Source organism: Phalacrocorax aristotelis, chromosome 23 (assembly GCF_949628215.1).
Source record: "Phalacrocorax aristotelis chromosome 23, bGulAri2.1, whole genome shotgun sequence".
Taxonomy (NCBI): domain Eukaryota; kingdom Metazoa; phylum Chordata; class Aves; order Suliformes; family Phalacrocoracidae; genus Phalacrocorax; species Phalacrocorax aristotelis.
Genome location: NC_134298.1, coordinates 2,219,663 through 2,247,057, shown reverse-complemented (window position 1 = coordinate 2,247,057; position 27,395 = coordinate 2,219,663). Strand labels below are relative to the sequence as shown.

Below are 27,395 nucleotides of genomic sequence, written 5' to 3'. Positions count from 1 at the left end.
AGTGCAAAAGTAGGTCTGGGCTCCAGAGGCGCCAGGTCAGGCAGGCAGAGCGCCGCCGCCTCGCCCACGCCTTTCAGCAAGTGCTTGTGCTCGCTCGTGGTGCAGGAGCTGTTTGTCCCCGCTTTGGTGTGTTTGTTATATCAGCGCAGTGGCCTAGAGGTGTGCTGGTGCCATGGCCAGCGAGCAAGTCAGGTGGGATATCTTGAAACACAAACCCCAGCTGAAGTTGGGGGCTGCTACCACGTACCTGTGTTCGTACCGTGAACACAGAGGTCAGGTCAGTTCCAACAAAACCCCCACCTCATTTTGTGGACTAGACTTCCCTGTAAAGATACCGCCTCTTGGCTCTGAGGACAGCCCAGCACTACTTCACAAGCAGCATAAAGGAGCTTGTGTTGAGCCTTTGCCTTGGACCTCTGTGCTGGCCCAGCCTCTCCCCGAGCCGCCTGCTCCCCTGTGGGGGGGCGGCAGAAGCTGTGCCCTCCTCCCCCAGGCAGCCCAGCAGTGGTAGGTGTGTGTCTGTGCGGGTGCCTGGGGCCTGGTAGCCTCTTCCTCAGGGACACTTGTGTAGTAAGAAGTGGGACTGCCCCTTGGAAGAGCCACAAGCCCTGGCCTTTCCCTTCTGTTGTCCTGTGCACTCTTATTCCTCATATTTTTACCCATTGGAAGGAGCTGCAGGGCTGAGCAGAGCCTTGAAGTTACCCTACTCGCAGCTGTGGTCATGGGCAAGTCAGAAATACATCTGCTTTAGAAAGTTCAAAGGAGCACGGCCACCGCTCCCGGCAGCAGTTCCTTATGCGGGAGGTCACACAGCATTAGAGCAACAAGCAGCAGCTCCTGCCTCCCTCCCTCCATCCATCCATCGATCGCAGCATCGCCCCCCCGCCCCATGCAAAGCTTCACCCCTTCTCACAGACAAGTGCTTGAGAGTTGTTTTATTACCAGTTTTCTTTAGATTAAGCAGACCTTCAGTATATAAAAATAATGTATAGAAATTAGTTCATGTTTTATATTTATAGCTAAAAGGCATTTACAAGTTACACATTCATCTCCCTCCCCTCCCCTTTGAGCCTGTGTATGATATTGAGCTGGTTGGCACTTAGCGTCTTACTTACAGCAGGAAGCAGTCGCTGCTCTAGCTTACAGCGAGGGCTTACCCTGGTCTAAAAGCTGGGACTAGCGCGAATGTACATGGCAGCCACGCATCCTCACATCAGGGTGGCCATTTAACAAAGTAAATGTATTAACAGGTTTATTGCGACAGGACAGTGCGTGGTTTGGATTTACTCAGCAGCAGCAGGGCCGGGGAGCAACCAAATCCAGTGCGTTACTTGGAAGCTTGTGCCATTCTCTGGCCTCTTTCTCCTGCGTGATTTCAGCAGTGACCCCGCAGCGTTTGGGGGTCGCGGTGTTTGCTGCAGGGGCTGGAGGCTGCCTAGCACCGGCTGCGTGTCGCATCCTGCAACCCCTGGCTAACAGGGAGCAGCCTCGTGCTCCCCAGGGGCTGCTGGCCGCTGTTGTCTCTGGGAGGCTTCAGCCCCAACAGCAGAGGCAGCTGCCAGGGAGGGACGAAGGCAAAGACTTGAGGATAGTAAATCCTTGACCCTGCTGCTCGTGGTCGTAGCTACGGAACCTCCCCTGCAGTGACGAACAGAGTCACCGCATCCTTAAGAATCTGGTGAGGTCCTGCATATGGGTATTCCAGTCCCTGCTCCCATAGCACAGAGAAATTTTAAGGAAGACATATAAAATGACTGTAAAATAGCACCCCTGCCAGCTCCTGGGGTATGGGAAGTGCCCAGGGTGGGATCTTTGCAGCAGGCTCCTCGCGCGAGAGGAGGTGCAGCCCGTGCCTGCTCGGCTCTGCGGCGGAGGAGAACACAGGTCTCAAAGGGCTCCGCAGAACAAGAGGGATGTGCAGGGACAGCTGCGTCCCTGGCTTACAACCCTCTTCCCCTCCTGCAGCGGGAAATCAAAGGCACCAGCAAGCTGAAAAGTGGGGCACGCCAGTGCGCAGGGCTGACCCTGAGACAGGCGCGCAACCGAGCAGCTCTGGGGTAGGGATGGGGCAGCCTCTCTTTTCCTTCCAAGACAAGTTGGAGCCCTTTCTGTGCTCCCCACTCCTTGGCCATACCCAGGAGGGTCCCACAGCCCTGCCAGCCTGGAGGAGAGAAGCTCAGAGGCATCGCTAAGCAAGCGCTGGGGGATCCCTGCGTCAGACCCGAGGGCATGCAGGGTGGGAGCTGGCACGCTAAGCGGCTGGAGCAGCTAGAAGCGGGCGCTGTCCCTCCTCTCTGCGTCGTCCCGGGCTGGCAGGTTGGTGTCCTGCGGTCCCATCTGCGTCAGGAGGATGGTCCTGCCCCGGTCCTGGCAGCTGCAGGGACGGCGCCGGTCACAGCGAGATGTCCGGCGTCGCCTGCAGGCTCTGCCCCGCAGCCCGTTTCTTGGCGCTGCTGCGGCCCTTGTCTGCGCGCCGGTACGGGTTGTTCCGCAGATCTGCACCGGGAGGAAGCGCAGAGGCTGGCTGAGCCCACCTGCTCGCCCCGGCCAAGGCTGGGACCCAGTCACCCACCGCCGCCCAGGAGTCACCCCGTTTGGGTACGAGGATGCTTGGGAGCCGGACCTGCTGCACACAGAGGCAGGAGAAGCAGCAGCTACGACCAGCCTGCAGGACCCTGTCCCTCAGCTCTCTTGGTGCCCAGCACCGCAGCGTGGGGCCGGGGCTGATGCGTGGTGCCCTCGGGGTTGGCTTTCAGCATGGGGCAGAGTCCGGCCGATCTGCCACGCAGCCAGAGGTACCGATGGGCCAAGAAACCCCGGAGGGTGGCGAAGTCTGGCAGCCCCTGCCTGCACCGTGCCCTCGCCCCGAGCCCGGCTGCCCCCACGTTACCTACAAAGGACTCTCCTCGTTGAAGCTCACATCGCAGAAGAGCCGGGACGAGCGCTTGCCCGTCCGGGCCGTGAAAGGAACAGTTTTCAGAGCTGAGCAGAACAATCCAGAGAGACAGCGAGGAGGAGGAGGAGGGAGGAGGAAGGAGCAGAAGAGGAGGAAGAACTATGAGACAGGGCAGAGAGTGCTCAGCAGCTTTTCTGCATGGGATGGGAAGGGGCTACAGGTGGGTTTGGTCCCCATGATGGGGCTTGGTTGTCCTCTGGCTCCAGGCTGTGACAGCCTCCCGCAGCCCCCCGTCACCAAGAGTCTCCCCGCTGGCACCGAGCGCTGGGTCTGCTGCCGGGGGGATGCCTGGCTGCTCACCTGAAATAACCTCTCACCTGAAATAATATCCTCAATGGCCCCATCTTTTCCTTCATAGATGAGCGGCTCCTTCACCATCTGCTTCTTCTTCAGCTCGGCGATCATGTCCATCTGCTGCCGCTTGGCTTTCTGGGTGGGCAACTGCAGTTGGGGACAGCGCGGGGTGAACGGTGTGGCCTCACACCGCACCCCAAAGGTGCCCTCGATCTTCGCTGCCCTCCAGGACCTGCGTTGCCCTTCCCCTCCACGCAGCTCGCTCGGGGCTGCAGCGGAGCTGCCCCACCAGGACAGAGGGACATGAGGGGCGCCTTCACCTCAGGCTGGTCCTTGCTGCCGGGGGGGCTGGATTCTGCCTCTTTGGCCGCAGCTTCTTGTTTCTTCCACAGCTCAATGTCCTGCTCTGCTTTCTTGGGAGAGGCGCAGGGAGGGTGTGCTGAGCTGCGGGGTCCTGCCAGGGGATCGCAGAGCCCCCTTCCTCCCCTCAGCAGCCCCCAGCTCGGCCCAACCCAGCTCCAGCATTGCTGACCGCCCTGAAGGGCAGCGCTGAGCCCCAGGGTCTCTCTGCCCCACAAGCCCCCAGCCTCACAGGTGGCTTTTTCTGGTTACCCCAAAGTGGGGTCAGACCTCCCCACAACCCCAAATCCCCTCCCAACTCCCAGAAACAGGGCACCCCCCCATCCCCTCCTACCTTGTAGGCTCTGATGAAGCGCATGAACATGGGGAAGAAGGTGGTGGGGGGACTGGTCTTGGGGTTCTCCCCAAAATACTCCACAACTGACTCGTACGCCTCCTGTGGGCAAAGACACCCCAATCTGGGGGACTGGGGCCAGGCAGCGGTGCCCCATCGCCCACCACCTCCTTCCAGCCTCTCCCACCTCACCATCCCCCTCTGTAGCCCCTCAGCTCTCCTGCTGGAACCACGTCCCAGCTGGGAGCCTCTCCCATGGGGCAGAGGTGTGAGCAGAGGGCATTCCGGGGTGTCCCCAGGTAGGGATGGGGGGGCCAAATCCTCCCCCCAACCCCACACTACCCCCAGCACCCACCTTGGCGGTTTTGCTGTCAGCCTGCAGCTTCTCCATCACCTCCAAGTTGACCTTGAGGAAGTCCTTGAGCACAGGGCTGTCATCTTGCCGCATGAACTCCTTGCGGGTCAGCTCCATCCCCTGCTGCAGGCTCCGCACATCCTGCAACACGCTTTCCAGGGAGACTGCGGGGAGGGTGACCAGCGCCAGGGTCAGGGCAGGCTTGGAGAGCCCCTGCGCTGGGGCTGCAGCCTGCCGTGACCCCCCCCCAGCCCAGTTCCCACAGGCGCTACCTGTGCCCGCCTTGTCGAGGAAGTGCAGCTCCGTGTGGAAGCCAGTCAGCTCGGGGTACTTCTCCGTGATCACCCGCACCAGGTAGTGCAGCAGCGTTTGCTTGCGGTCCGTCGACTTCATCTCCAGGAGCTGTGAAAGAGCAGCGTCAGCCCCGACCCACATCCCACCACCCCACCTCAGGCCTGCTCAGGACAGGGTCTGGTGGCCCTCCACCCCTGTGGCTGGTTCACATCTTCCTCCATCCCCACAGCTGGTTCTGCCTCCCTCTATCCCCATGGCTGGTTCCCGTCTTCATCCCCCATAGCTGGTCCTTGCATCCCCATCTCTCTGTATCTGCTCTCTGCATCCTTCCAACCCCACGGCTAGTTCTTGTGTATCTCCATCCCTCTAGCTCCTCCCCATGCCTCTCCAACCCTATAGATGGTCTCTTCATCCCTCCATTCCCTCAGATACCTGTGTCTCTCCATCCCCACGGCTGGTCCCTGCATCCCTATAGCTGCTCCCCATGCCTCTCCAAACCCTATCAATGGTCCCTGCATCCCTCCATCCCCACAGATCAATCCCATGTCCCTCCATCCCTATAGCTGGTCCTTGCATCCTTCCATCCCCACAGTGGATTCCCATGTCCCTCCATCTCTACAGCCTGTCCCTGTGTCCGTCCATCCCGAGGCTGGTCCCTGGGCAGTGCCAGTGCCCCCGCACACCAGCACACCGGGCAGCCCCACGCCGACCCTACCGCATCGAGGCTCTGCAGCCGGAAGCCGTAGGCTGCCCCGCGCTTGCTGCTGTTCATGTAGTTCCCGAAGGCCAGGACAATCTGCGGAGACACAATGGCTCAGGGACACAACCCGGATGGGACACCCCGGGGCGGGGACAGCGCCTACACGCACCCTGGCAGCACCCTGCATGCACCCATCCCATCCCGACACCCCCCATCAGGGACACCACACCCCAAACTCCTCACCTCGAGGATGTTGCGCAGTTTGCTGGAGGACTTGAGGGACATGGAGGCGGCGATGATGGCGTTGAGTTGCTGTGGGTGGGAGAAGCAGCGTGAGTCTCGCTGCAGGATGCCACCCCCTTGCATCCCCCCACCCACAGCCACGCCGTGCCCCCTCCCAACACCCACTGGCATGAGCAGCTGGGCTGTGTCGTTGAAGTTGCCCAGGAAGATCATGACGTTCATGCGCTCGGCCAGGCGCGGGATCTTGCTGAAGCGGATCATGAACTGGTCCTCGTCCGAGAGCTCCTCCAGCGGCTGCTGCTCCCGCTCAAACTTCCCGATGAGCGTCCGCTCGTACTCGGTGGGCAGGAAGCGCAGCAGCAGCTCCAGAAAGTCGAGGCTCAGGGCTTTCTGGTCATACCTGCGGGTGGTGGGAAACGCCCCCAGCACAGTCAGACCCTGCAGCAGATCCCTCAACCCCCCGTCACCCATGGCTGGTTCCCATCTTCCCTCCACATCCACAGCTGGTGCCATCACTCCTCCAACCCCAGCACACCCCTCACCCCCGTGACCCCTTGGGTGTAACTGGGCTTGCACCCGACCTTCTCCCAACCGTCTCCCATCACAGAGGGGACACTCACGTCTCAATGGCTGTGCAGATGTCCTGGATGCTGCGGCCGCCCTTGCGGAGGGTGATGGCCAGGTTCTTGGCTCGGTTGGACTCCATGAGGGTGACTTTGCTGGGAGCCTTCTGCGTGGCCTTCACCTTGAGGGCACTGATGTCCAAGCTGGGGCCCTGTGCCTTGGTCTTGAACTGCTCCTCGAAGTCATTCATGTCCAGCTCCTGCAGGGAGACAGAGCTGAGGGCATGGCGGGGAGGCGATGCAGGACATCTGGGATGAGCACGGGGCCAGAGGACCGGGCCAAGGGGGAGAGGAGTAAGAGGATGAAGATGGAGCAAGGGGATGAGGTCAAGTTGAAGGGATGAGGATGGAGCAAGGGGACAAGGACAGGGACAGACAAAGGGACAGGGAGGGGATGAGGGGACCAGAGGGAGAAGATGAGGAAGAAGACATGGACAGGATGTGAGGATGAGGATGAGGCACGGGGACAAGGACAGGGTGACAGAAGGAAGGCAGATCCCGTGTTGTCCCTCTCCATGGTGCCAAGGAGCTGCTCCAACCTCCAGCTCCTCCAGCAGCCGTGTGACACCAGGGATGGGTGCAAGGTGGGCACAGGGGCAACCTCAGCACGGGTGTGGCATGGACTGGGGCGCTGCCCAACCAAGCACCTCACCTGGACCCTCCCGGACCCCTCCATGTCCTCACCTGCAGCACCTTCTCGTCGTTGAGCTCGGTGAAGACGGTGCCATCGATCTGGCTCGGCTTCAGTGCCACCCAGTTGAAGATGGGCATGCGAAACTTGGTCTGAATCGGCTTCTTCACCTTCACTGCAGGGTGATGGGGAGGGGGGGACACGTCAGAGGGTGGGGGGGTCCCAAACCCACCCCAGGGTGCCCCTGGCCCTCACCTCAGGGACGTCCCCTCTATCCCTCGACCCCACTCACCTGAACCGCCAGCGGCATGGGGGGCACCCGGCCCAGCTGGGAGCTGCCCACCGAGGGGTGGGGGTGGCGGAGGCGGGGGGATGGGGCCCTCCAGCCCCCCTGGGGGCGGTGGGGGTGGGGGTGGCACTTGGGCACCCGGGAGCGGAGGGGCTGGCGGGGGTCCGGTCCCTGCGGGCAGTGGAGGTGCAGGAGGCGGCGGGGGGCCGGTCTCAGCCCCAGGCAGCGGTGGGGGAGGTGGAGGGGGTGGAGCCGGGGGCGCAGCGGGTGCTGGTGGGGGAGATGTGTCTGGAGCCAGAGCCGGAGCATCTGCAATGGAAAGAAGACATGGGTGAGGAGATGGCACAGCAGGGCACGCTGCCACCGCCACGTTTCCTCTGCCACCACGTGACTCTGCATCCCTGGGCACATCCCTGCACCCCTGGGCACATCCCTGCACCCCTGCCTCGGTTTCTCTGCCCAGAGACATGCTGCCATCCCTCCTCTGTGCCGTGTGTCCCCGCCAGGAAGGGGACGTTGTGGGCTGCCGCCATCCTCCCGCACCCATCGTACCTGTGCCGGTGGCAGTGCTGGTGGCAGTGGCCTCTCCGGTAACCATGGGGGCTGCTGGCGTTTCTATGACAACGGGGACAATTTCGATGGCAACGTCTCCGTCAGGCCCACGCAGGATCTGCACCAACCCCTTCTCCTCCAGCTCTGCCAGCCGCCGCTCCAGCGCCAGCCGGTAGCTCTCCTGGGGCTCTGGGGCCGGCGGGCTGGGTGGCTGCGGTGGGCTCAGCTGCTCCTGCAGTGGTGACAAGCCCTGGCACATCACTGGTGTCCCACTGCAACCCTTAAACCCCAGTCCCCCAGGCACCCATCCCTTCCTCCAGCTCCGTAGCACCCATGGGTGCTCACCCGCAGCGCCTCCAGCTCCCGCCGCGCCTGGCTCAGCTGCTTCTCCAGCTCCGCTATCTTGGCCATGGAGTCGTTCTCTGCATCCTGCAGCTTCTCCGTCAACTGCAGGGGATGAAGCGACGTCGCTCAGCCCCGTCCCCATCCCTCCCCTGCGGCTTGCGTCAGCAGCTCCTGCCCACGCGCCCACGTCCCACCTGGTTGACGTGCTCCTGCAGCTCCTCCATGTGCTCCAGCACGGCCGTCTTGGTCTCCGAGTCCTCCAGCATGGCCCCCACATCGAAGACGTTGTCCAGGTAGGCTTGGATCTGCACCTGCAGCTTGTCGCTCTCGGTGAGACGGAGGGTCTGCCATGGGACAGCCGGTGGTACCGTCACAGCCGGTGGTACCCCCTCCAGCACCCACCCACCTCTTGCATCAGGGCTCAGCGCCGGGGTGGCGCAGGATCACCCACCTCCAGGTAGTGGTCCAGCCCCAGGTGGGTGAACTCGTACTGCAGGAAGACGCGGAAGTTCATGTTCTCCACAGAGTGCACCACGATGTTGATGAACTGCATGCAGGCCACCTGCGGGACAGACACAGGCTCAGCGCGGCCGCCGGCGTGGCACAGGGGCCCGGCAGCCCTTGGGGACACCGCGCCCCGGGGACTGCGCGGTGGATTGGTGGCCCTCAGGACGTGGTGCCCCTGGGGAGTGCGCGGTGGTTTCACAGCCCAGGGAACATGGGGACGTGGGGAAGGACCAGCGGCTCAGCAGCCCTTGGGGACATGGTGCCCTGGGGAGAGCACAGTGGCTTGGCAGCCCCTGGGGAGACACAGCACCCTGGGGAAGGACCAGCAGCCCTTGGGGAGACGATGTCCTGGGGACAGCGGAGCACCAGCCCTCCCAGCCACTCACCATGAAGTCGATGTTGGTGTCCTCGTTTCGGAAATACTCCATCAGCTTCTCGAAGCGGTTCTTCTCCCCGCAGACCTGGGGTGGGAGCAGGGGGATGAGGACCGGGGTGGGCACCCAGAGGGGTGGCAGGGCAGGAGGCACCAGCCTGGTCCAGCTGGGACATGGCCCTGGGGACACATGCTGGCATGGGGACATCAAGCCCAATGGCCAGAGCATCCCCAAGCACGTCACAGGATGGGCATTTTAAGGATGGAGGATGCCCTGATGATGCAGGGGTCTGCCACACATGGGGAAACTGGGTCATGAACCCAGCTGGAGCATGGGTGTCAGCGTGGGAACCATGTGACCCTGCTAGAGACTCACCTCCTTGAAGTTGTCGAAGGCGGCCAGGATGATGTCGTGGCCACCTCGGACCAGGCAGACGGCGGCCAGCAGCTCCAGCACCAACGCCTTGGTCCTGCAGAGACACAGGGTGCAACAGGGTCACAGGGCTGTGGGGTGAGCGAGGGGACGGGGGGACAGGGGACAGGTCCTACCTGGCATTCTTGTTGTTGAGGCTCAGAGTGATCTCGTTGACACAGGCTGGGTGGTTCATCACCAGGCTGAAGCCAGACTTGGGTGGAAAAAGAGCATTAATGGGGTCGGTCATGCATCCTCCTGCCCCACGCCAGGGATACCCCAGAACCCTGGGACATCCTCATGCCACATCCCCACCAGACATGAGCGATAGAGAAGGGGTCCCACCCCACCCAAACCCTGACCTGAACATGGCCCTGCAGGCTTTTGGGGAGCCCCATGTGGGTCCCCAAGGATGCTGCCCTCTCCCACCTGGTAGTTCATGATGGCGCGAAGGCACATGATGCAGACATGGACATCATCCTTCTGGCTGACAAGGCGGGAGTTCCTCAGCGTCTTCCTGCTGTGCGAGGGGTTCAGCCTGGGTGGGCGAGAGGGTGGCTGAGTGGGGGCCAAGGAGGTGGCGGGGAGGCACAGCGCAAGCGGGGAGGGGGCAGCGCGTGGGTGGGTGGCAGCAGGGGCAGGGGGACACTGGGGGACCTGGGCAGTTGCATCCCCACAGGAGAGACCCCCATCTCCGTGCCCTTCTACAACCCCTTGGGCTGGCGGGGTGATGCAGGGGTGGGATGGAGGCCGGGTGCCCCTCATGCACACGGGTGGTCTCGGAGGCTCACCGGGGCGGGTAGGAGCTGCCGGGTGACCTGGGGGTACTGTCCCCATCGCTGCCCGGGGCGCTGCAGGGGACGCTGGGGTGGACGTGGCGGAGGAGGGTGTGGATGTGCTGGTTCGAGAGGCAGCAGCTGGAGGCACGTTAGAGCCTGCAGGACAGGAGGGAGAAACGGGGCTCCCGCGTGGCCCCTGGGACACCCAGGCTTGGGGACACGGGTGGCGGACAAGGGCTGGGATGCCCCGCAGGTGCCACGTCACTCCTGACCTGTCCCTGGGGCTGGGGGGACACCCCAGCTCCTCCGGAGCTGCTGGCAGGTGGTGAGGGACACCCGCAGTCCCTGAGGTGCCACGTTATGGCTCCCAGGGTGCCCATGGCAGGGTGTCCCCTGGGATCGCCCCTGCCCGCTGGGGATGCCCTGCAGGCACTGTCCCCTATGCCAATGACTGGCAGCGGGGTCCCGCCAGGGTGTCTCCCTCCCGCCGGCGCCCTGGCCCCATCACCTACCGTCAGCGCATCCCCGGCAGCGTGCAAGAGAAGAGCGGGGTTAGAAGTGGGGTGCGAGGGCAAGAGGTGCCAAGCGAGAGCCCCCGGCCACCGGGACCAGCCGTGGGGGTGCAGGCCCATTCCTCCACTCCGGTTTTAAACCAGGGGGGTGCAATTTGGTCCCCCAAAATCTCAAGCATCACCGATTTTTGCTTATTCATGGGTTATGCCCAGAGCGTCCCACAATGGTTGCGGTGCTGGGCTGGGGGGACTGATCCAGCCCAGCTCCTGGCAGGTTTATCCCTTGTGCACATACACAGGGACGTGGATTTGACCCCCCGAACCAGCGCTAGGGACCCATTTTTAGGACCGGGCCTGCATCCCCCTGCCGAGCCCTTCTCCGAGCACGGTGTGGCCGGGGGTGCAGCGAGGCAGAGAGCGGGGGGACACGGTGCAGGGACGGAGGGGACACGGGGGACATGGGACCACGCGTTACCTGACAGTGAGGTGCCGCACTTTGGAGGAGCCCTGGGTGGGGGATGAGGAGTTGCTTTTGCTCAGGTCCTCCAGCGACCGCTCCAGGACCTTGCCCTTGTCAGAGCCCGGGCTGCCGTTCTCAGCGCTCTCCATGTCATACCTGGAGGGCCATGGGGACGCAGGGACAGGTGAGATGTGGCACCCCAATACAGACAGGACCCCCCTGGGGGTCCCCAGGGCTGGGGATGTTGGGAATGCTCTGCTCAACCCCAGCCATAGAGCATCCTTAGCTCCATCACTCTGATTATAGGGGAGAGCAGCACCCCGGGACCCCCCAGCCCCTGCAAGTGCCAGGGGAGGCTGATCCCAGCCTTGGGGAAGGGACACCTGGTGGGGACATACGCGACGGAGCACTGGGCGAAGGCGAGATACTCCAACAGCACGTCCAGCCCCTTGTTCTCCTCGTTGAGGAACTCCTGGACCCAGCTGGAGGGTGCAGGGGGTTAGTGGGCTCCGCCAGCCCTCCTCATCCTCCCTTCTCCCCTGCCCAGCCCCTCAGCAGTGCCACCCCCTGGCCAGAGGTCCCCAGCAAGGGTGGGACACGCTGGGGACACGAGGAGGCACCACAAGCTGGCACCTCTCCAAGGCAGGTGGGTGCCATGGTGACCCCGGCTCCTGGTGCTTGGGGGACACAGCTCGAGGGTTCCGCTGCCACCGCTGCCACCACAACAGGACGGCCCAGCCCTGGGTGGCAGGACCATGGGCACCCATGGCTCAGCACCCACCACACCGCACGGGGCCAGGGCACCCAGGGTGGGGACCAGGATTCAGGTCTTACAGCACCCATGGCACAGCCAGCTGCTTCAGCACCCCCATCCTCCCATCAGAGCCACCCCAGAGGGGCAGGACGAGCCTCCACATCCTGCTGTCACCCCCACAGCCAGAAGCCACTGGCACACCAGTCCCTGTCCCAGCAATGCTGGGGACAGCAGCAGTGGCTGCGTGACAATGAGGATACCCCCCAGGTCTCCCTTCCTTACCCGATGTAGTTGGTCCTCAAGGAAATCTCCAGCTCCCGGAGCACCTGTGTCGACTCCTGCACTCGCCTCTTGAACTGGGGGGTGGGGAGAGCCGTTGGCACCATCCCCGTGCCCGACCCAGGCTGGGGACAAGGGATGGAAGGGGGAGCCCTCACCTTCCTGCTTACGCCACCCGTGTCCAAGTAGCTCTTCAGCTTCTGGATGTAGGCGGACGGTGGATTTTTCACCTGGAAACGCTCCTACAAGGCCCAGGGAGAGGCTAAAAGCTGGCCACCCACACGGCACGGGGACGTGCCACTGTCCCCACGGCAGCCACCATGTCCCTGTCCCCGCCCCTGCGCTGCACCAATATTTAACCAGGCTAATAAGGTGCTGTATCACTAACGGCGATGGATGCTGGCACTCGGCACATGCCGGGTTGATGCCCATGCCACGAGTGGCACCTGGGGAAGGGACAGCACGGGTGACGCTGTGACACCCAGACCTCACCTGGTCACAGATGAGCTCCCACTTCTTCTCGTTGTCATACTGGTTGAGCAGCTCCATCTTGTCCGGGGGCAGGTTCATGGAGTTCTGCGGGGTGATGGGTGTCAGGGCTGGGGGTCATCCCCAAAAACACCCTCCAGGGCTGTAGCACCCACTGCTCACCCAGCACTGAGTGTCCTTGCTCAGTGGTGGGATGATGGGGACACCAGTGGGAGGATGGGGACATTGGTGGGACAATGGGTACACCAGTACGAGATGGGGACAGCGGTGGGACGATGGGGACACCAGTGGGAGGATGGGGATGCCACCATTCCCAGGATGTTAGCATCCCGCCAGCCATGGACCCATCAACAACATCCTGACCTGGAGGTCCCCGAGGGGGAGGGCAGGGGGTGTTAGTGGGGGACAGGAGGAAAATCTGGACGCATCCCCCCATGTCATGAGTGCACAATGCTCCTGGCCTCAGCCAGCCCAGTCCCAGCAGAGCCACTTGGGGTGCAGGATGGGGACACAAGCTGGTGGCACAGCTGGGGAACCCAGGAGTCTGGGCCCTACTCGAGGGTGACGGTCACCTCCGAGTCCCCCAGCCGTGGGTGTGTGACGAGCCTGGCTGGTGAAATCAGTGTTTCTTTAGAGACATGATGTCAGGGAAGGGTCTGGTGTGTCACCACATCCCTCTGTGCCACCGTTACACAACCCCGGCCCCCACCCGCCCCCCCCGGGGCCGCCCCGGCAGGACGTGACGTGGTTTCCGCTCTCCGAACGGCACGAGGCAGCTGCCGAAACTGCTCCACACCACAGCCGGGGGCTCCGGGAGGCCCCGGGTGCAGCTCCTGCCTCTGGGGTGCTCAGGGACACAGTGGGTCCCTGAGGGACACCATGGGGTGACCGGCAGAGCATTTAATGGGGCACCGACCATGGCCTGGGCCATGCTGGGAGCTCAGCTGGCATCACAGCTGATTTATTTTCCCAGAAGACACATTTCTTGGTGATCCAGTCCCCAGGCTGGATCTGAGCAGGAACTGAGGCTGCTGCCGTCCCAGAGAGCCTGGGCAAGCCGGCACAATGGCACACAGAGGCAATGCACAGCACCAAGTCACCCTTAACCTCCAGTTTTGGGGTCCCCTGATGTTGAGGATGTGGATGTGGGGTGCACACACCCCCGGGACACCCATGTCCCTGGGGAAAAAGCATCTCACAGTGGTTTGGCTGCTCACAGAGGAGCAGGTCCAAGAGGAGAGGTGCCATGGTGGCGGGCAGGAGTGGAAACCTCGCCGCCTGCCTCCACCAAGGACCGGTCAAGCTGCTTTCGCAAGAAGCCAAAGCCAGGAGACGTGGGTGGAGAGGAGCCGACACTCAGCTGGATTTGGCCGAGGGACAGATCATATGAAGAGCTGGTCAGGGAGGGTAAAATTAGGCTGCAGGGTCAGAAATAGCCTCGTTACAAAGCCACTGGGGCAGCACCAGAGCACCGGGCTGGGGCCTGCGATGGGCAAGGTGGCAGCAGCACCTGGATGTCCCCTTTGCTTGGAAGCCTTGCCCCCATGGTCCCCAATCCTTGGGATGGATGAGACCCTCCAGGAGGGTCAGACCAAGGGACAGGGCTGAGAGGGACCATGCATCCAAACACCCCACCCAGGGCTCCAGCAGCACCCACGGCACCCTCCATGGGACACTGTGTTTGGTGCCCTCAGCAGAGGGGGTGATTGTGGCACCCACCATGTGACCACCTCTTCCAGGGACCATGTGTAGGACCTGGAAAAACCAGGACCAAGCACCACTGGTGGGGCAGGAGCTCCCATGGGCTCCCTGCCACGAGGATACAGGCAGGGCAGGGGGATGCCAGGGAGGTGGTTTTGCCACAGACCCCCACGGCCCCTTCCTTGGGAGCAGGGCTGGGCTGGGTGGCAGGATGTGGCACGGTTCGGGTACAAACTGGGTGGTGGCTGCGTCCTGCCACAGCCCCGGGCAGGCATGTGGTGCTGGGGGGAGGAAGTGGCTCTGCTGTGGTCCCCCGGCGTCAACCAGCAGCACGAAGAAACCTGTTCTTGTTTCCTGCCGGGGAGGAGGGGACCGGTGCTGTGGGAGACGTGGGGCAAGGAGGGAGGTGTGGGGCAGGGCAGGTGATGTGGGGCAAGGCAGCAGCTGAGCACCCCGGAGGTGTCAGAGGAAGGACTTAGTCCTCCTCCTCTTCCTCCTTGGGGGACAAGGATGGAGGAGCTACAGGGACTTACCCCAGCAGCCACATCCCACCTTCCATCATCCAGCACCCAGCACCCTCGTCCCACCCCAGTGTGGGGCTTCCCCAGCCACCCCCGAGCCTGCCAGCAGCGTCACAGCCCACCGCATTACTGCCCTACAATGTCCCCCAGCAACCCTCCTGGGACACGAGGTGCCACAGAGCCCATCGTGCCATCCCACCATGCCCAGCACCAGGATGCGGCCAGCTGGGCCCCCCATCTCAGCTGACACCAGCCATGGGGCTGAGCCAGGCTTTACCCTATACCTAAAACTAGACTGGGGGGAGGCAAAGCAGCACCTACATCATTTTCCGGTACAAAAGACCTTTTCATATTGCAGCACCCGCAGCGCTGGGGCTGCCGCTGGAGGGGGGGGAGGAGCTATTTTGGCTGCCAGACACCTTCTTCTTGTTCCGCACGCGAGCAGCAGGCAGAGCCGAGCAGAGCTGGGCTCTGCACCAAACCCCAGCACAAGAAATTCAAAGCATCCTTTACGGAAGTGTTTGCTCTACAAAACACCGACGGGCTCGAGTGAAAACCAGGTTGAACCCAGAGAGCCTCACTTCTGGGGCATGTGGGGGATGCACATCCATGGAGTGTGGATGGAAAGCCTTGACGGCATGTGGCATGGGAGAGCATCACAGTGCGGACATCTGGTACCAACCCTGCCCACTGCAGGGAAGGGGCTTGAGCAGCCCTGAGATGGCAGTTTAGGGGCTTCCACTGGCCAGTTGGCCACAGGAAGGACTAATGTCACCAGGTGCCCAGGCTGGCAGCTGATGGACCTCACCACTCCTGGGATGCTTGATCCCTCGTGGCAATAGAGTGCAATGCTCCCACCCAAGGGGGTTTGGGGCATGCCCAGCCCCGCAGTGCCTATGCTGGTGTCCCCTCCAGCAACCCCGACTGCCACCAGATCCATCCTCCTGCCTCCTGCTGAGGCTCAGCGCCAGGCACGCAGCAGGATCAGGCCCACCCAGGGCTCTCCCAATGCCCAGCATGCAGCAAGCTGGGCTGGGCGACGCTCCCATGACCAGCTCATCCCATCTGGGCGTCTCTCTGGATCCAGCTGGGTCCCAAACACACCATGTGCCAGGCAGAGACAAGCCAGTGGAGGAGCAGATGGGTCCTTGCCGATGGCCGGATCCTGCTATGAGGGAGGCGAGGGTGGGCTAAGAGATGGGCGGCCACCACCGCCTGCTGCTCCTGGCTCTATTTTAAGAACAAGCAGAAGCTGCTCTCAGCACAAGCTGGGGAGACGTGCCTGATCCAGCCACCATGCCCACGTCCCTGCCGGGTGCCTGCCTGCCCACCCTGTGCCTGCTCACGGGGGATCGCTGCGCCGGCACGGCCCCCTACGTCAGCCAGGGACGGATCCAGGCGAACGCGGGGGATCCCTGCACAGGGATGCTCTCCTGATTCAGCCCGGGCCTGACCCAGCCATGGTGGGGGGAGCTGATCCAGCCATGCAGGGGGCCTGATGCAGGTCCCAGGAGGATCCCTGTGCCAGGGTGCCCTCCTCATTCATCCAGGGCCTGATCCAGACATGTATGCAGCCCTCAGCTCACAGGCTGCTTCCTATCCAGGGCACACATTCCCATGGGAGCACCCCCCCACAGCCCCCGGAACTGGCCGCCGTGCCGGGACCGGGCTGGGGACGGATCCAGCAGAAAGCAGAGCATCATTTTTCTTTCCTGGTTGAGCTGAGGCCGACACCACAGCCAGGGCTTGCTGGTGACTGGTCCCACTGCTATGGCCAACAGCACATCTGCAAACATCTGCAGCAGTGACGTTTGCCACGCTCTCCCCCAGGTCCCAGGAGAAGCAGCAGCAAAGCTCCTGCCAACAAAACCTCCTGGCCAGAGCAGCCCCCGTCCCCATCAGCCACCGTCCCCAAGGCTCCAGCCGAACCCTCTCAGCTAGTTTCGGCTCCACCACACCCCCAATTCACAATTCCATTTATATATTCCCGATTGCTACTGCTTGACATGCAAAAGGGAGAAAAATCCCAACTCATCCGAGCAGGAGCGTCTGAGCATTCCCATCCCAGCAGCAAAGATGCTCCCCTTCCTCCACTCCATCCCAAAAAGTCACCTCGGTATGTCCCAAACCACTTGGCACGGGGACAACCCTCCCATCGCTCTGCCAAAGCAGAATCTGCCACGGTGCCCTAGCTGGGAAGAAGCCAACTTTTGGGGAATAAAACTAAACTCCCCGTTTCCCGGCACGTGGTGGGTTTATCCATCCTCTTCCCAGTGCCAGTTTGGATCCCCCAGACTCTGCTGTTGGCTTTTCTGCCAGGCTTTGCCCCACCAACTCTCCCAGTTTGGGATGTCCAGCCCAAAACTGGTTGGCGCCAACGTGCTCTCACAGCATCACCGTAGCCATGGCAACGTGCTGCATCCAGATCACGCCTCACCGGGAGATTCCCATCCCATCACCTCCTGCTCCATCACTGATCTCACAAGCTCAGGAGGAGGAAAAATTGAATGCCAAGGCAAGGAACGTGGCTGGGGTGGGTGAGGGTGGAGGGACGCCCCCCATCCCCATCCTGCCGGGGGTCCGGCTACCCCCCCCCCCAGCTGCGAGAAGGGGGAAGGGAACCTGCGAAAGGAGGAAGCGAGATTGGGACAGCCGATTTCACAAGATGCCCAGTTCCTGTCTGGCCAAAACCCAGCCCCCTGGGTCCCCCTGGAAAGGGCTTTCCCTTGGGATGGAGGAGGTCTGGGTGGGGGCAAGGGCCTGGAGAAGTGCTTTCCCCTTCTTCCGATCGTTTTTCAGCTTAGGATTTCCAACATGCTGCCACCCAGACAGGCGGAAAGCGCCGTTTCCTGAGGCCTCGCAGCAGCGGAAGCACCCCGAGGTCCCCAGCCACCCGTCCCCTCCTGCCATCGCCGCTGCAGCACCCGGGAGCCATCGCAGGCGCTGCCACCCTGCTCAGCCACCCACCGCCCTCTGCACCACCGGCGATGGGCATCCCCTCCTTGGGGATTTTGGGGGTCCCAGGCAGAACCCCATCTCGCAAAGCCCTTCACCATCATCCCCCTGCGGCCGCACCGAGGCAGAGCCGATGCTGCCGGCAGTACAGAAGCAGCAGTGGCTCCGGCTGCAATGCCTGGCCCCAAATAATCCTCCTGTAAATGCCACAAGATAAAATAGCTTCCAAATAATTTGCGCTCGGGGCTGGGATGGTGGATCCCACCGAGCCGATCCTGGCATGCCAGTGTTGGCGGGAGCTTTTGCCCGCGGCCACTCCCGGCACAGGGTCGGCAAACAGGTCTCAACAGGGGGTCAAGGGATTAAAGCAGCAATTTTTTCCTCTGCTCCCAGCCTGACCCTCCACCACGGTGCATTTTTGGGGAGGGCACAGATGGAGGATGGAGCGTGCTGCGGTGGGACCGCGGCCGGCACGGCGCGAAGGTCACGGCCGGCCGGCCCCGCTCAAGGACGGAGGGGAGCGAGCGGGAGCCGATCTCCCGCAGCCCCGAGTGTTTCAGGGAGCTGCCGTCCCACGGGAACGCGGCTCCGGCATCGCCGCCTGCTCAGCCCACGGCGGAGCTGGGGAGGCCGGGAGCGATGCCGGTGGTTTCCTTTGGGGAGAACGGCGTTGCGAAGGAGGAGAAGGTGAGCCGAGCGCGGTGCCGCCCGCAGCCGCGGCTGCCTGCAGCGTGGGCTCCGGGCCCTGCCGCCACCGGCTCCCCGCCATGGCGGAGCGTCCCCGGCAGCCGGAGAGCTGGGGTCACCCCAACAGTTTAGGGCCGGATCCCCCAGCCGTGAGAGCACCGGGGAGGCAGCACCGGCATCCCCCGGGCAGGGCCGAGCATCCCCTTAAGCAACGGGGTGGGAGAGGAGAAATTCTTATTAATAAAAATAATTGAATAATAATTAAATAATAAATAGAATAAGAGAATAATGCTATATAGCCACAATTTAGGATAGGAGCAGTGTAATAGCAATGACGCCGATGCCGGTAACGCCACCAGAGAGCCCCGGCGGGATGTCGGGGTGCCCCGCCGCAGGGGTGCCCCCCCCAGCACCCTCCTCCCCGCGGACCCCCCACTCACCAGGACGCGGCCGAAGCGCTCCTCCAGCTCTGCGGCGGGGGGCATGGGCTGCCGGCCGGCCGGGGGGGCGGCCCCGCTGGGGGGGGGCGCCGGCGGCCGCCCGTCGCGGGGCTCCCGCCCCGCCGCCCCCCCCTCCATGCCCCCGGCCGCGTTGCCCATGGCGGGACGCGGGATGCGGGACGCGGGATGCGGGAGCGATGGCTCGGGGCCGGGTCGGGGGGGCTGGAGTGGGGGTTTGGGGGTTGTTTTTTCCTTCCCCCCCCTCCCCGCCCCGCTCGGCCGCCGCTCCTCGGCGTTCGCAACTTCTCCGGGGCGTTATTGCGCTGCAAACGCCTCCCCCGCCCCGCGGGCAGGGCCCCGCCGCGCCCCGACCCGCACCGGGGGCGGCCCCGCACCTGCCCCCCGCCCCCGCCCCGCCCGGGCCGCCCGGGCCCCTCCTCCTCCTCCCGGCCGCCCCTCGGCCCTTAGGGTCTGTTGTACTAATAGTTCTTGATTTACTTTCATTTTACTGAATTAACTAATTTTATTTTCATTTTTGTTTTCCTTCTTTTTTCATGCATTTTTATTTCGTTTTATTAATTTTCAAAGTTTATTTTTTTATTACTTATTTCATTCTATTATTTCTTTTAAATTAAAAATTCCTTTTTCATTTAATTATTTTGTTACTCTATTTTACTTTATTTTTATCTTATTATTTTATTAATTTATTTAATTTCTAAAATATTATTTTTAGTATTATTTTACTATATTTTGCTGTATTTTATTCATCTTAGTTAGTTAGTTCCCACGCCAGTGGGAACTGGGGCGGGAGTGTCGATCTGCTCGAGGCCAGGAGGGCTCTGCAGAGGGACCTGGACAGGCTGCATCGATGGGCCGAGGCCAGTTGTGTGAGGTTTAACAAGGCCCAGTGCCGGGTCCTGCCCTTGGGTCACACCAACCCCAGGCAACGCCCCAGGCCTGGGGCAGAGGGGCTGGGAAGTGCCCGGCGGAGAAGGCCCTGGGGGTGCTGGCTGACAGCCGGCTGGGCATGAGCCAGCAGTGCCCGGGTGGCCAAGGAGGCCACCAGCCCCCGGGCTTGTGTCAGCCCTGGTGTGGCCAGCAGGAGCCGGGCAGGGATGGGGCCCCTGTGCTCGGCCCTGGGGAGGCCCCACCTCGAATGCTGGGCTCAGGTTTGGGCCCCTCGGGACAAGAAGGCCCTGGAGGGGCTGGAGCGTGTCCAGAGAAGGGCAGCGGGGCTGGGGCAGGGTCTGGAGCACAAGTGTGCTGGGGGGCGGCTGAGGGGGCTGGGGGGGTTTAGCCTGGAGAAGAGGGGGCTGAGGGGAGCCCTTCTCGCTCTCTGCAGCTGCCTGAGAGGGGCTGGAGTGTGGGGGGGGTCGGTCTCTGCTCCCAAGTCACCAGTGACAGCCTCAAGTGGTATCAGGAGAGGTTTAGACTTAATATTAGGAAATATTACTTCCCTGCCAGAGCGGTCAGGCCCTGGCACAGGCTGCCCAGAGCGGTGGGGAGTCACCGTCTCTGGGGGGAGTTCAAAAGCAGTGCAGACATGACACTTGGGGCCATAGTTTAGGAGGCCTGGGGGTGTTGGGTTGGGGTTGGACTTGATGACCTTAGAGGTCTTTTCCAACCTTAACGATTCTATGATTCTATTATGATTTTATTATTTTATTTACTTTCTAAAATTTTAATTGTTTTATTATTCTACTGTATTTTACTGTATTCTATTAATCTTATTTATTTTATTATTTCTTTTAATTTATTTACTTTTACTTTTATTTTAGTACTTTATTCTATTTTATTTTTTTAAGGGGCAGATGGGAGCAAAGAGGGCAGCCAGGTGGTGTCGGGCTCCCTCCCCTCTTCCCCACTCTCCCCGACTCAGCCACCACAGGAGGGAGCACTGAGGCTGAGCAAACTCATTGCATCCCTGGGCAGGGACCCCTGGAGTGTGTGACAGCGGGTCTGGGGGCTCCCTGGGTGGGGACACGCATGGTTGTGGGCAGGGGACAGCCCTGCCAGGAGAGACGGACCCTGACAGCCCAGGATGCTCCTGCTTTGCCACCAGGGCGGGATGAAGCTGGATGAGCAGAACCACCTTGCCCAAGGATGCCATGGGCGGGGATCATGTGGGGACGGAGCTGGCATTGGCAGCCGTGCTCCCACCGGCTCTCCCAGGGGATCCGCAGCACCCGTCACCTTCGGCAGAGCATCCTCCATGCACAGCCATACCCATGGCTCCTGCCGCACTGGCATCAACAAGCATAGCTCCAAACTGCCGCCAGGGAATGAAGCGCATTAATCTGCTGAGATCTGGTGAGCTTTGATGAGATTTCTTAGTGGCATCGAGTGCACCCTCAGCAAGTTTGCAGATGACACCAAGCTGAGCAGTGCAGTTGACACACCAGAAACACGGGACGTCATCCAGAGACCTGGACAAGCTGGAGAGGTGGGCCTGGGAGAACCTCATGAGGTTCAATAAGGCCAAGTGCAAGGTGCTGCACATGGGTCAGGACAACCCCCAGTATCAGCACAGGCTGGGGGATGGAGGGACGGAGAGCAGCCCTGCAGAGAAGGGCTTGGGGGTGCTGGGGGATGAAAGACTGGACATGAGCCAACAATATGTGCTTGCAGCCCAGAAGGCCAACCATCCCCTGGGCTGCATCCCCAGCAGCGCGGGCAGCAGGGTGAGGGAGGGGATGCTCCCCCTCTGCCCCACTCTGTGCTGCGCCCAGCTCGGGGCTCCTCAGCACAAGGACATGGAGCTGCTGGAGCGGGGCCAGAGGGGGCACAGAAATGCTCCGAGGGCTGGAGCCCCTCTGCTACGAGGCTGGGCTGGGAGAGCTGGGGTTGTTCAGCCCGGGGAAGAGCAGGCTGCGGGGAGACCTTATTGCGGCCTCCCAGTGCTTAAAGGGGGGCTGTAGGAAGGGTGGGGGCGACCTCTTTAGCAAGGCCTGTTGTGACAGGACAAGGGGTGATGGTTTTAAACTGAAGGAGGGTACATTTAGACTGGATATAAGGGAAAAATTTTTATACTGAAGGTGGTGAAGCGCTGGCACAGGTTGCCCAGAGGTTGTGGAGGCCCCATCCCTAGAGACATCCCAGGCCAGGCTGGATGGGGCTCTGAGCAACCTGATCTAGTTGACGATGTCCCTGCTCACTGCAGGGGGTTGGATGGGATGGGCTCTAAAGGTCCCTTCCAACCCAAACCGTTCTGTGATTCTATGATTTACAGAGAATTGCCAAGATTTAAGATTCAAGGAGAGATCTGCTGAGGGATGGGTGGAGGACAGATCCAGGCAGGATTCTGGAACTCCCAGGATCTACCACGGTCCAGAAACCCCCAGGATCTACCATGGTCCAGAAAACCCCATGCAGTCCCAGAGCCAGACTCCAGCATTACCATGTCCATCCAGCTCTCCTGGCATCTCCTGTTTGGCAAGACCTGCCGAGGTGTCCAGGCAAGGCGCTCAGCACCGCAGAGACTGGGGGAACACGCCGGACCTGTTCTGCCAACCTCTCCTGCCCTCTGCAAACCCCAAATCCCAGCTGGGGGACGTGCGATGTGAGCAGGCAGCTGCCACTGACTGCCAAGCTGCCCTTGGTGCGATGCTGCCTCCTCACCATCATCTCTGGGGGCTTGGGAGGTCAGAGAGGAGCCGCAGGCAGCTCAGCAGCAGCTAAATTGGGGTCACCCACATTTGGGTTTGTTCTGATTTTCCAAAGCTCAATTTTGCATTTTGTATATCTTCTTTTCATTAAATATTTCAGCATCTCATTAAATATTTTATATTTAATTCCCTGATCCTGGTTTTTAAGGGAAGGCACTGCGTCCCTCTATGGGGACAGGGACAGCCATGCTGACGCAGTCCCAGAGGTGTGCACAGGAGGGCAGATGTCACCAGGAACATGTGTGAGGACCAGGGCTTTTATCCAGAGCTGTCCCACGCCGGGGCACGCCTGCTATGGGGCAGGGGGCCTGCAGGCACTCCAAGGTGTGGATCCCCCCCATGAGCATCCTCCCTGTATGCTTGGGAGAAGCCCGAGTGCTGTCAGAGCACCCACGGTCATGCTGGCAGCACTTTCCTGACAGCAGATGGAAAAGGGTGCTTACCCTTACCTTTCCTGAGGGGAAGCACCAAGGTTGGGATCCCAGCTGGGGATGCAGGGGAGGAATGGAAACCCCCGCTCAGGATACCCAGCGTGGGCTCAGCCCGGTGGGAAATGGGCGCTAGGACATGTTCCACACTGCTGGCAGTGCCAGGCTTTGATATCAAAGGTCCCACCAGGTCCCTCCTGATTTGGGGTGGGATGCCCCATGTCAAGGGCAAATGCGATGAGAGCAGCTGGCAGGGCTGGGTAGGATGGGGTTGACATGAGGGACAGCCGCGGATCTCCATCCCCAGGAACAGCAGGGATGAGGCCAACAGTACCACCTCCTGGCCATGGGGAGGGCTGCGATGGTGGAATAAAGGCCGTGAAAGCAGGGCATGAAACGGGGTCTGTGCATTGGGAAGGATAGGGCTTGTGGCCCCCTTTGCATGGGGAGGTGTTTCACGAGGGAGCTGGGGTTGTGCTGGTGCCCGTGGGCATGGTACCGAGCTGCAAAGAGGGACCCGGTCCTGGTTTTTGGGCTGCTGGAGGTTTTTAGTGCAGGTTGGACATGGTAATCCTTGCACCAGTGATACCAGAAGGATGAGGTGGGCGAGCATCCTCCTCACCCCTCATGTCAGCCCCAGAGACTGTGGTGCCTGCGGAGATGGTAGGCCAGCCAGAGTGCCTGTGGTCCCTCAGATGGGGACTTCATGGCTCTTATCTGCTCTTCTCTTGGGCCAGCCCTGCACGACCCATCCTGGGCGCTGCACCTTGGGGTGATGGATGTTGAGCTCCTGTGCCCACGAAGAGCCTCCTGAGCCCCCAGAATGTGGCTGGGACCTGGCTGTGCCCTTTGGGAAGTGAGGACACCCCGCTCCGCTTGGGGAGCTTTGCTGGAGACAAGTGCATCACAACTCAGGTATTACTGATGTTCCTTCATCACTTACAGCTTCCCTCTTCATTTTGCATCTGTGGCTAACAAGCCCTTATACTCTCATGTCTTCTCTCCTTTCCCCACTTTTCTGCTCTTTGACTTGCGATCCATGAAGGCTTTTATCTGACAATTCAAATTACATGGCGGCTGTTCCCTCCTTGCTATAATAGTCCTCAAAAAAACATTCTAGAAACAACAGGTTCAAATAATAATCTTCAATATGTGCCATGGGCTGATTTTTTTTTTTTTATTTTATATTAAGGTTGACTTCAGACCTAGCTTTGCTCCCTTAATTCATTTCAATTCACTGGAAAACACTCAAGCAGGACATTGTACTTTTCTGGTTTTTTTCCCCTGAATTCGCAGGTCCACAAAAAAAAATACTATTTCTGGATGTTAGAGCTACTCAGGCAATATTTTCTCACCCAAACAAGCATTCCTAGACCTAGATTGTGCAGCCCAGAATAAACCCAAGATTATAATGATAATTTGGCACTGAAGGGTTAAGCTCCAGAAGCTTGAGGGTACTTGGACAGCTGACCTCACCTCACATACCTCCAAGGAGCTGGACCTAGGGGTACCTGAGACAGGGAGGGAACCCTTTCTCAAGGCTCCCCAAGGGCATCGCTCTTCCTTTCTACCTTGATGGAGGATTTCTGATGACTTGAGGACCTACTCTGAGGTCGTGTGGCTGAAGTGAAGGTCAAACGAAGAGTCTTCCTTGATGGAAGGATCAAGATCTTAATTCCTCTGCCTCTGAGACTGGATTTCTATTTTCGGTGCTGCTGAATTTCTTGGTGGCTGTAATGAGTTCCAGGTATAACTCCACTCTTCTTTTAGCCCATTGCTTTCTCAAGCACACATTTTAATGTGTTAAGCCATGGGAAGCAGTGGAAGGAAGAGGACTATGTGCCTTCTGTCAGTAAATCAGCTGCTTCTGTAGGTAAACCAGTTTTTATGGTATAAAATACAGGATTATAGAGAGAAAGCTCATGTCTGGAGTCCTTGGACGTGGATTTTCAGGGATGCAAGGAGTTTAGAAAACAGATGAAGATAAACATAGTTCCCAACCAGAAATATTTTGGTAATGTCGCATGGTAAATAGCTCATCAAGGGATTGATTATACATAACTTGGTGTTTGCTTATCATCTGCAGCTTGAAGGCATTCAGCTTTGTTCCCAAGGGATGCGTGCGACTTCAGAGTCTGTGTAATGAGGGAAACATGGAACAGATAACAGATAAAAATTAGGATATGATGTGTATGAACATCAAGAGAAGATCAGGGGAGGAGAAAGGGGTTCCTCAACCTCCCTCTCTTCCTCTGGGAAGGGAAATCAAATGCTGTGGATAGAGTATGGAAGATTTTTGTTTGTTTATTTGCTTCTAAGGAGCTTCTACTCTGACCTAGAGCAGTGAATCCACTTCTCCCACTGAAAACATGGGAGGAACAGAAAGCCGGTGAGCTCTGTCAGAAGATGTCTCACCTGGCCATTAAAAAGCCACGGTGAAACCACGTGAGGAATGACCTACAGCATGCCAAGCAATGAAAACATCAGGGTAGCCTCACCATCATTGGGGGAGTCCCCAGAAGGGCTCCCTGTGCTCCTACTGAAGGTCCATGCACCAGCTTCTAAATTAAGTCCCTTCTTAAGTTGCACATACTGTTCCAACAAGGGAAGAGACCACCAAGTCCTGGGCAGAGCATGTTACAACTCCGCCACACAGCAGCAGCCTCCTGCTTCCCGTGGTCAGATGTACCCAGAAGCAGCCATGAGCCATGGACGTTACTAACAGGAAAAGGCTTTTGCCACAAAAATTCAAGTCAGGCCTGGGTGCTGATAAAGCCTTGTCAGCTGGAGAGTCGATGCCACAATAATGGGACAGGAAGGTGACAACATCCCTCCCCGTTAGCCCGAGAAAAGCAGATAAGAGCCATGAAGTCCCCCAGCCAAAGGACCCCAGGCACTCTGGCTGGTCTACCATCTCCAGAGCAGCAGGATGCCAAATCATGATACAGAACCTCCTGCTGTGGTGGCCATCAGCTTCCTAGAGGGTTCAGCAAACTACCCGAAAGCACGTTTGTCACCCCCGGTCCAGCACCAGCTCTGATGGTTGGTGTCCCTTTCATCTGTGTCCTGTGAGTGCTCCCAGCCAGAGCTCTCAGACTTGTGTCCCTGCCGTGTTTGTGAGAGTGGGTGGATTTGGTTCTGTTTAATAAAAATAACACTTTCCTCCTACCTCCTGGTGGCCTCACCCAGCAGGGGTGGAGGAGGAGGGTCAAGGCTGTGCCTCAGCTGTGTGTTATTTGGCACAGCCACATCCTGGCAGCAGGCACAGGGCTGGGCTGCTCCAACCAGGGCACCTTCGCATGTCCTCTGGTGTCGGAGTGTGCTGGAGGAGGACAGCCCCCAGCCCAGCTTCAATAGCAGGTGGGTTTCACAGAATGGTTGAGGTTGGAAGGAACCTCTGGACATCATCTGGTCCACCCCCTGCTCCAGCAGGGCCACCTACAGCAGGCTGCCCAGGACCACGCCTGGGCAGTTTAATGTCTCCAGGGATGGAGATCACACAACCTCGCTGGACAATCTGTGCCAGTGCTCCATCACCAGTAAAGAAGTGTTTCCTGAGGTTCAGATGGAACCTCCTGCATTTCAGTTTGTGCCCGTGGCCTCGGGGCACCACTGAGAAGAGCCTGGCTCCATCCTCCCTGCACCCTTCCTTCAGGTATTTAGGTCTATTGATGAGATTACCCTGAGCCTTCTCTTGACCAAACAGTCCCAGCTCTCTCAGCCTTTCTTCAGAGGTGAGACACTCCAGTCCCTCCATGATCCTTCATTCACCTCTTTCCAGTATGTCCATGCATCTCTTGGACTGGGGATCCAAGAACATGAGATCCTTCCACTTGTGGCCTCACCAGTGCTGAAAAAAGTGGAAGACTCCCCTCCCTCCACCTGCTGGCAATACATTGTCTAGCACAGCCCAGAACACCACCCACCTCCTTCGCAGCAAGGGCACGTTGCTGGTTCATGGTCAGCCTGGTGTCCCCCAGGAGCCCCAGGCCAAGCTCCTTCCCAGCTGGGTGTCTGGGGTGCCTGGGGTTGTTCCTGCCCAGGGGCAGGGCTGCGCACTTGTTGAAGGAAGGGGGCTCCCAAACACCAATTTTTGCCCAAGCTGCCTCTTAGGAGGATGTTAGAGGTCATACAGCAGTTTCAGGCTCCTTCCAGCCCTGCTGGTACCAGAGTTGGCCCAGAAATGGGGCAAGGAGAGTCCCCAGGGCTCAAAACATCATCAAGGGTGGCTGGCATCATAAGGAAAGACTCTTGTAAACAAGGGACACCAAGGGCTGCTGCTAGAGCTGTCCCCATTCAGTCCCTGTCCCCAGGGTTAGCATCTCGCCTGGAGAAGACAAGGGCGGTGGCCCAGGTGGGGGAGATGCCAGCTCCCAGAGGGTGGGCACAACTTGGGCAGCTCTTTCCCACCCCTCCCAGTGATTTTTTTGGGGGGAAAGAGGAGCAGCACAGGGAGT

At 60.1% G+C, this 27,395-nt stretch overlaps 1 protein-coding gene across 4 annotated transcripts; it reads right to left on the bottom strand.

The window, feature by feature from the left end:
• Nucleotides 1-924: 924 nt before the first annotated feature.
• FMNL1 (formin like 1) lies at nt 925-20,034 on the bottom strand. 4 transcript variants are annotated; one of them, XM_075116821.1, is made up of 26 exons: nt 18,846-20,034; nt 12,545-12,628; nt 12,056-12,294; nt 11,418-11,501; nt 11,035-11,175; nt 9,698-9,806; nt 9,406-9,482; nt 9,233-9,326; nt 8,870-8,944; nt 8,428-8,538; nt 8,171-8,320; nt 7,977-8,078; nt 7,632-7,863; nt 7,083-7,388; nt 6,844-6,965; nt 6,157-6,359; nt 5,702-5,936; nt 5,537-5,605; nt 5,309-5,389; nt 4,572-4,701; nt 4,300-4,463; nt 3,945-4,046; nt 3,571-3,663; nt 3,274-3,397; nt 2,891-2,982; nt 925-2,496 (listed from the first exon to the last, which is right to left on the bottom strand). In XM_075116821.1, exons 1-25 carry the CDS (start codon nt 19,002-19,004, stop codon nt 2,891-2,893), a joined length of 3,378 nt encoding a protein of 1,125 aa, XP_074972922.1. In that variant the 5' UTR covers nt 19,005-20,034; the 3' UTR covers nt 925-2,496. The 4 variants fall into 4 exon arrangements, with proteins under 4 accessions (XP_074972922.1, XP_074972923.1, XP_074972921.1 ...); XM_075116822.1 differs by lacking the exon at nt 2,891-2,982 and having other exon boundaries at nt 12,056-12,129; nt 12,211-12,294; nt 18,846-20,032; XM_075116820.1 differs by lacking the exon at nt 2,891-2,982 and having other exon boundaries at nt 18,846-20,033.
• Between the last annotated feature and the right edge of the window lie 7,361 nt (nt 20,035-27,395).

What these genes read in the sequence shown, in the direction of transcription:
- FMNL1 (XM_075116820.1), bottom strand. Translation starts at nt 19,004, where the DNA reads ATGGGCAACGCGGCCGGGGGCATGGAGGGGGGGGCGGCGGGGCGGGAG. An exon ending in TGCAGGAGCACGTCAACCAG is followed by an intron (nt 8,079 to 8,170) that starts GTGGGACGTGGG and finishes CATCCCCTGCAG; the next exon opens with TTGACGGAGAAGCTGCAGGA. An exon ending in GCTTCATCAGAGCCTACAAG is followed by an intron (nt 3,664 to 3,944) that starts GTAGGAGGGGAT and finishes GCCTCTCCCAAG; the next exon opens with AAAGCAGAGCAGGACATTGA.